General features: G+C 46.8%; 1 protein-coding gene across 2 annotated transcripts; it reads left to right on the forward strand.

Annotated features, from left to right (window-relative positions):
- The first annotated feature begins 964 nt into the window (after nt 1-964).
- Nucleotides 965-5,474, forward strand: ARMCX2 (armadillo repeat containing X-linked 2). Of its 2 annotated transcripts, XM_019439560.2 has the most exons (5): nt 1,008-1,070; nt 1,665-1,736; nt 2,279-2,331; nt 2,649-2,726; nt 3,083-5,474. In XM_019439560.2, the coding sequence occupies exon 5, from the start codon at nt 3,212-3,214 to the stop codon at nt 5,039-5,041; it is 1,830 nt and encodes a 609-aa protein (XP_019295105.1). In that variant the 5' UTR covers nt 1,008-1,070; nt 1,665-1,736; nt 2,279-2,331; nt 2,649-2,726; nt 3,083-3,211; the 3' UTR covers nt 5,042-5,474. The 2 variants fall into 2 exon arrangements, with proteins under 2 accessions (XP_019295104.1, XP_019295105.1); XM_019439559.2 differs by lacking the exon at nt 1,665-1,736 and having other exon boundaries at nt 965-1,070.
- Nucleotides 5,475-8,132: the final 2,658 nt, after the last annotated feature.

An 8,132-nucleotide genomic window follows, 5' to 3' on the forward strand; every position in this document is an offset into this window, starting at 1 on the left:
CACAGCAATCAGCAATGGTTTGGGAATATTAAATAAATGTGTTTCTCTAACAGAACAAGACAGGATCATTTATTTATCCAACTTAAAAGCCATCCCAGAAGGAGAAAAAGTAGGATATTATTTGTCCAAAATAAATAAGATTGGACAACTCAACATCTTTCCGTGGATCAATTTACAGATCCCATGAAAACACACTTATCTTGTTGAGGGAAAATGCCATTTTTATATATTCAAATACCTTAGCACGTTTTGACAACTATTTCCTATGTGGCCAATAGAAGTCATTTTCTGTATGGTAAAAATTAACCAAAATTAATGGTGCCTTCCAATATTAGTGGGAGATCTTTATAAATCATGCAGCTTTTTTTGTTTTTGCTGCTTCTCATACTGTGGTATTTTTTTACTGCAATAATAAAGGATGGTGATCACTTTAAAAACAAATTGGAGAAGTGTTACAGAAATACAGACCCCATTCCCACTCCTTATCTCCTTTCTGACACTCTGCCCCTTATCTATACTAGAACAGGGACACAACTGCAGGGGAAATGGTGGGCACTAGTGGATTAGGGATTGAAGGTGGAACGAAGGGAGAATGTCCAGTTGCCCAAGAAAAAATGAAACAATTCCAACAACAACAACAACAACAACAACAACAACAACAACAGCAAAAAGTAAAACTGGTCCATAACCTTCCAAAAAGATGCATCCCATCCCCCGGTAACTAGAAAAAGACAAATTCTAACACAGGGAGAAGGGGCTACTTTTGACCTCCGGGACTACAAAGACAAAAAAATAATAAAATGAAATGAGTGACAGGACCTGATGTGGTAGGGTGAGGTGGGAGTAGGGCTAAAGGAGGGACTCATGTTCTTGGTGGGAGTGGAAATTGGGGACCCAAGCTTACTGGCGATGAGACCCTCACGTGACCGGGAGCTGACGTGGGCAAAGGTACTTAAAGCCCTGACAGCCGTCCTTCGTCCTCCTCTGGGTACCAACTCTTACGCTGCGCACTGCCGTGCGTTTAACCCAGGCGAGGAGGAGGAGGAGAAAATTCCCCCAGATCCGGGCAGGTGGGTGTGAGGGTGGGCATAGCCTGACACTCCCGAAAGGGGTAGCTCAGAGATGCGGGAATCTGAGGCCCCGGGTGCCTCTGCCTCAACCGCTCCTGGCCGGCTTTCCAGACCCCCGCGCTCAGTCGCAGCTCATTTTGGTGGGCGGCGGGGAGAGGGGGAGGGGGAAAACCTAAAGACTGGGATATAGCTGCGGAGAATCCGCTCAATTCCTCTCGCAGTCAGTGTTTTTTGGTTTTGTTTTTGACACTCAGGCCCCGCACCCCACATCCCGTCCTATTTTGAGAGGAGGAGGGAAGAGAAATAAACGTGGCAGCGCATATAAGGCCAGTAGGGTGGCTGGGCAAGGGTGATCGGAGAGGCACGCAATTTGGAAACAATCCGGGCCGTTCATTCCCATCCTCACTTTACAGATACCTCCCCCAACCACCACTCCCCCTGCCCTCCGCCCGGCAGGCCCCCTGTCATTAGGGGGTGCTGGGATATGGGTGTGCCAGTCTCTGTGGGGGAGATGGCGGTTTTGGCGCCGTCTGGGCTTCACAGGAGGGGGGACCCTGAGACAATCTGGTATTAAACCGCCGTGCTACCCCCCAGGCTGCTTTCCAGACACCTCCAACCCAAACAGCCCTTCACCTCCGTTTATTCAGTCCTGGAAAAGGAGTTCGGGTACGCTGGAGGGAGACGTGGCGGTGGTTATTGGGTAATTTGGGGAGAGGGGGAGGCGGAGCCCAGAACAGAGAAACAGTGGAAAATCACGACCCTCAAATCGAAAGGTCAGACATTGGAGCTCCTGTTCTTCAGGATAATGCTAGGGCCGGGGCCTGGGGACTGAAGGACGGGTGGTCCTAGGAGGAAGACACTAGATTGTTTGGCAGTAATCCCTTATCCCGCGTCCCATCCAGTTTTTGCTGCACCCTCGCCCCGCCCCCTCCTGCTTCGGTGCAGGAGAAGGGGTGTGGCTGTGTGTCCCGGAGAAATGGCGGACTGGCGGGGAGGGGCAAAAGAAAGGAGGGGTTGAGTGCCTGGGGAGTCTGCGCAGGAGGCGGGGCAGAGAGGTGAGAAGAGTTGAGTGAATTGAGAGGTGATCGTTCTGGTATGTGAATGCTAAAAGGCAATTATAGGGACTTGTGTCCTGGGTCTCCTCCATCCACCGGCTCTCACTGTCCAACCTCTGGTGTCTACATTTCTGCCCTTCTTTCTGTCCTTAGGATGAAGCTTTAACTGAACTGAAGGAAAGAGAAACAGCCCTGAATCTTTGGAGGTCAGTGTGGGGAGTGGGAACAGTCTGGAAACCCCTGGTGTGAACGGGGCAGAAACCTGAGCAGAGAATGGGACTAGAGGCCCCTCCTCCTCCATCTTTTCCCTCTTTACAAGATACCCTTGCCTTGGGCCTGTCCTTTCTGGTGCAAAGAAAGGGGTGTGTCATCCACTTTCTTAATGCTTTGAGTAAGAAGGGTTAGGAAGGGAAAGAGGATCCCTGAGAGGGAAAAACATGGCCTACAGGGGTTCAAATCAAGAAAGGAAATTGAATCCAACTACCAAATGCTCCAAAACACCCTTTCTGGGATCTCTCTGCAGGTCTGTCTGAATTTAGGGCCCTGTACAAGTACAAGCCTGGTGGAAAAAAAGTAAACTGCTCCTGCTTCCAGCAAGTTGGTATGTGTATGAGCAACATCTGGGGACCCTTGGGGTGACTGTGGGAGGATCAGAGCAGAATCTGGGATCTCTACTGTTTTTCCTGCTCTCCACCAGTTTCCTAACGTCCATACTGCCTCTCATCCCTCATTTAGGTGCTAGGAAATTGTGTGTTGGCATTGGGTAGGGCTGGCTAGGGATGAAGGTGTAGAAAACCTTGGACACCCAAGGTCCTGTATCAGCAAACACAGGCCTTGACATCTGTGTCTGGGTACCAGCCCACTCACCAAGCATTATGTTTCCAAGTTCTCTAAGTAGCCTTGTTTAGACATGAAGTTAGCCAAAGCCCTAAGCTTCATTTCTGTCCTTTACCCCAGGTCCTTCTCAACTTGCATCCTGGGTAAAACCCGTGAGACTGAGTGGAAGTGCCTTGCCCAGACGTGCACACATCCCATTTAGGCAAGCCAGCTCCACGCACTGGATCAGGGAATTACTCCAGCTGCACCATGAGCCGAGTTCGAGATGCTGGCTGCGTAGCCGCCGGGATAGTGATTGGGGCTAGTGCCTGGTACTGTGTCTACAAATATGCCAGGGGAAGAAACCAGACAAAAAAGAGACTGGCCAAGCCCAAGACAAGGGCTGTGGCCGGGACTGGAGCCAGGTCTAGAGCTGGACTAAGGGCCGGATTCACAATTGACCTTGGGCCAAGATTCGGCCCTCCCACCCCAGTCCACACTCAGGCCGAGGACAGGGTCCAGGATGAAGCCTCTGCTCTGGACATGGCTGGACCTGAAGGAGTGGCCCCAGCTGTGTCCAGTGCTGAGGCTCAGAGTGGGGCAGGAAATCAAGTCCAGGAGGTAGAAGGGACAGGGGTTGGACCTAAAGCTGAACCAGTAGTCAGGGCCACAGCAGCTTCTTCAATGGCACCACCTCCCAGGGAGGCAGAGGCTTCCGTGGCTGCAGAGGCCCCCACAATCACAAGGGCTCCCAAACTGCCAGAAGCCCTTGACACATCAGAGGTTCCCAGGATGCCAGCAGCACCTCCCAGGGCGCCAGTGACGCCTCCTATGGCGCCAGCACCTACTGAGGCTGTGGAGGCTCCTGTAAGGGCAACGCCTACTGCAGCACCAGTGCCTTCTGGGGTAACAGTGCCTACTGGGGCTGCAGAGGCTCCTGGGACTTCAGGATCCCCTAGAATAGCAGCCTACAAGAAAGCGACCCCTGGAGCTCATACAGGCGCAATACCTAAGGCCGGATCAGCGACTGGAGCTGTACCCAAAGGTGGAGCCAAGGGAACCAAGTCTCGGACTGGGGGCAAGGGCAAGGGAAAGAAAAACAAGGTTGAAGTAGACGAATTGGGACTGGGCTTCCGCCCTGGGGATGGGGCTGCAGCAGCTGCTGCAGCCTCTGCTAATGGAGGACAGGCTTTCCTGGCAGAGATCCCTGATTCTGAGGAAGGGGAGTCTGGGTGGACTGACACAGAGTCAGAGTCAGATTCTGAGCCTGAAACCCAACAGAGAGGGAGAGGGAGGAGACCTGTTCCCATGCAGAAGCGCCCCTTTCCTTATGAAATAGATGAGATTCTTGGTGTCCGAGACCTCAGGAAAGTCCTTGCTTTGCTTCAAAAATCAGATGATCCTTTTATCCAACAGGTAGCTTTGCTCACTCTGAGCAACAATGCCAACTATTCATGCAACCAAGACACAATTCGCAAATTGGGAGGCCTCCCAATTATTGCAAACATGATCAACAAAACTGATCCCCACATTAAGGAAAAAGCCTTAATGGCCATGAATAACCTGAGTGAGAACTATGAAAATCAGGGCCGACTTCAGGTATACATGAATAAAGTGATGGATGATATCATGGCCTCTAACCTGAACTCAGCAGTACAGGTAGTTGGACTAAAATTTTTAACAAACATGACTATTACAAACGACTACCAGCATCTGCTTGTCAACTCCATTGCAAACTTTTTCCGTTTGTTATCTCAGGGAGGTGGAAAAATCAAGGTTGAAATTTTGAAAATACTTTCGAATTTTGCTGAAAACCCAGATATGTTAAAAAAACTGCTCAGCACCCAAGTGCCATCATCATTTAGTTCTCTTTATAATTCCTATGTGGAATCAGAAATTCTTATTAATGCCCTTACTCTATTTGAGATCATCTATGACAATCTCAGAGCAGAAGTATTCAACTACAGAGAATTCAATAAAGGTTCCCTGTTTTACTTATGTACTACATCTGGAGTGTGTGTTAAGAAAATTCGAGCCTTAGCAGATCACCATGACCTCTTGGTGAAAGTGAAAGTTATAAAACTAGTGGATAAATTCTGATTGGCTATGTGCTGTCAAAAGACTTGAAGAAATTTCTTGGTTTTCCAGTCTGGAAGCAATGAAAATTGGAAGTTACTACTTTTCCACTTTTCATTTAGTAAAGGGATCCTTTCAGCTGCCAGTTTTGAATAATGTATCATCCAGAGTGATGTTATCTGTGACAGTCTCCAGCTTTAAGCTGAACCATTTTATGAATACCAAATAAGTAGTCCTCTTGTACTGAAAACACATTTGTGACTTTAATCATGCTGCTTGAATGGAAATATTTTTACTGGTTCCTCTATGTGAATTGACAGTGAACCTGTCCATCAAAAATAGCCTACACTTCTGTCATATGTTTTGTCTTGAATTTATCCACCAAAGACTTCATTTGTGTATCATCAATAAAGTTGTATGTTTTGACTGATGAAAAAAAAAATGTTCTCATGTTTGAATTTAAATTCTAGCTGGTGAGATAAAGTACATAAACACAAAAGGATTACTGACAGCACCTGGGCATCTGTTCATTGTCAAATATATGCTGTCTGGTTAAATAAAGAAGTTGCTGGAGACCTTTAAGGAGGAAGGACACACTTAGGCTGGGACCTGAAGGGAGAGCATGAGAAAACACAGAAGGGCATTCAGGTGGGTAAGATGGCCTGAAGAAAGGCATGAGGTGGAAAATCTGTGATAAGAAGACAACGAATTTGCCTGAAATGGAAGCTGTGGAAGAGAAGGATGAATGAAAAAGGTGGGGAAAGTTTGGAGAAATCCTGAACCGCCACCTGAGATGGAAATATCCCAGAGTTACTGGACATTTTTGACAAAAGGAAAAATAATCTGGTGGCCGTGTGCAAAATGTATTGGAGCTAGGATGGGGTTAGGCATAGAGACTGGAAATGAGAACTGTTGTTAGGAAGTTATCGTCAACCGAACATGAGAGTGTGAAGGGTGAAATAGGGTGATGATTATAAGAACTGTTAGGGAAGGGTGCCTGTGGTTCAGTCGGTTAAGCGTCCGGCTTCAGCTCAGGCCATGATCTCACGGTTCATGCGTTCGAGTCCTGCATCGGGCTCTGTGCTGACAGTTCAGAACCTGGAGCCTGCTTTGGATTCTGTGTCTCCTTTCTCTCTCTCTCCCTCTCTGCCCCTCCCCTGCTCACACTCTGTCTGTCTCTCTCTCTCTCTTTCTCTCTCTCAAAAATAAACATTAAAAAGGGTCACCTGGGTGGCTCAGTCGGTTAAGCATCCAGCTTCGGCTCAGGTCAGTATCTCATGGCTTGTGAGTTCAAGCCCCATGTCAGGTTCTGGGCTGACAGCTCAGATCCTGGAGACTGCTTCCAATTCTATGTCTCCCTCTCTCTCTGCTCCTTCCATGCTTATGCTCTGTCTCTCTGTCTCAAAAATAAACATTAAATTTTTTTAAAAAAAATAAATAAACATTAAGAATTGTTAGGGAATGGTGGGAAGAACAGACGCTTACAAAAAAAAAAAAAAAAAAAAACAAAAAAACAAAGTACCAGGATTTGCTGTCTGACTTGACTGTAGGTTGACAAAGAGGGAGAATTGTATGATCTGGTGCAAGTCCTAACAAAGAAAGCCCTCTTTCTTGGGCAGTTCTGGTGATCAAGTAATGCCAAAGTGACTTATCATTTCTAATGATGAGACAAAACGTTGTGACAGAAAGACTCATTGCAAAGAGTGTTTCTTTCCCCTAAGATTAGAGATTTAGCTCTGTCTTCTTTTAGAAGAGGGGCAGTGGTGAGGCCTTTATGGGAACCCCACCCTCACCCTTAAATTCATTAAAGAGCAGATGCATCTTCCTTGCTCTTCTCCCTGGCCCACTGAAGCAATGAACATAGAAAATGGGTCCAGACATTTTTCAAACCCAGCCTGCTTTCCTGACACCCCTCACAAAATCCTCATTTTTTAAGTTTATTTACTTATTTATTTTGAGAGAGAGTGAGAGTGCAAGTGTGAGTGGGGTAGTGGCAGACAGAGAGGGAGAGAGAAAATCTCAAGCAGGCTCCATGCTCTCAATGCAGAGCTGGGCATGGGGCTCAATGCCATGAACTGTGAGATCATGACCTGAGCCGAAATCAAAAGTCAGGTGCTTAACTGACTAAGCCACCCAGGGGCCTCACAAAATCCTCATTTTTGTACAAGTGTGTGATAACCTGAGGCAAGGATAAAGATAGGGACTCCTGGGAGGGGAATACATAGAAAAGGGGTGGGTGGTTATTATTCACTGGCACAATTTATCTGGAAGGCAATTTGGTAGTCAACATAAGAAGCTATAAAGATAGCAATCTCAATCAAAATAACACCAGCATTCTTCACAGAGCCACAGCAAACAATTCTAAAATTTGTATAGAACCAGAAAGACCTCAAATAGCCAAAGCAATCCTGAAAAACAAAACCAAAGATGGAGGTATCACAATCCTTAACTTCCAGAATTATTACAAAGCTGTAATCATCAAGACAGTATGGTACTGGCACAAAAACAGACACATAGATCAATGGAACAGAATAGAAAACCGATAAATTGACTCATAAACATATGGCCAACTAATCCTTGACAAAGCAGGAAAGAATATCCAATGGAATAAAGATAGTCTCTTCAGCAAATGGTATTGGGAAAACTGGACAGTGACATGCAGAAGAATGAACTTGGACCACTTTCTATTAAATGCACACACAAAAAAAAACCCCTCAAAATTGATGAAAGACATAAATGTAAGACAGGAAGCCATCAAAATCCTAGATGGATGAAGGACCTAAATGTAAGACAGGAAGCCACCAAATTCCTAGAGGAGAAAACAAGCAACAACTTCTTTGACCTCAGCCGCAGCAACTTCTTTTCTTTAATTTTTTTAATGTTTATTTACTTTTGAGACAGAGAGAGACAGAGCATGAGCAGGGGAGGGGGAGAGAGAGAGGGAGATACAGATTCCGAAGCAGGCTCCAGGCTCTGAGCTGTCAGCACAGAGCCCGACGCGGGGCTCGAACTCATGGACTGTGAGATCATGACCTGAACCGAAGTCGGATGCTCAACCGACTGAGCCACCCAGGCACCCCAGCAACTTCTTACTTGACATGTCTCTGGAAGCAAG

Source organism: Panthera pardus, unplaced genomic scaffold, assembly GCF_024362965.1.
Source record: "Panthera pardus isolate Hobbes unplaced genomic scaffold, ASM2436296v1 HiC_scaffold_27, whole genome shotgun sequence".
NCBI classification, from domain to species: domain Eukaryota; kingdom Metazoa; phylum Chordata; class Mammalia; order Carnivora; family Felidae; genus Panthera; species Panthera pardus.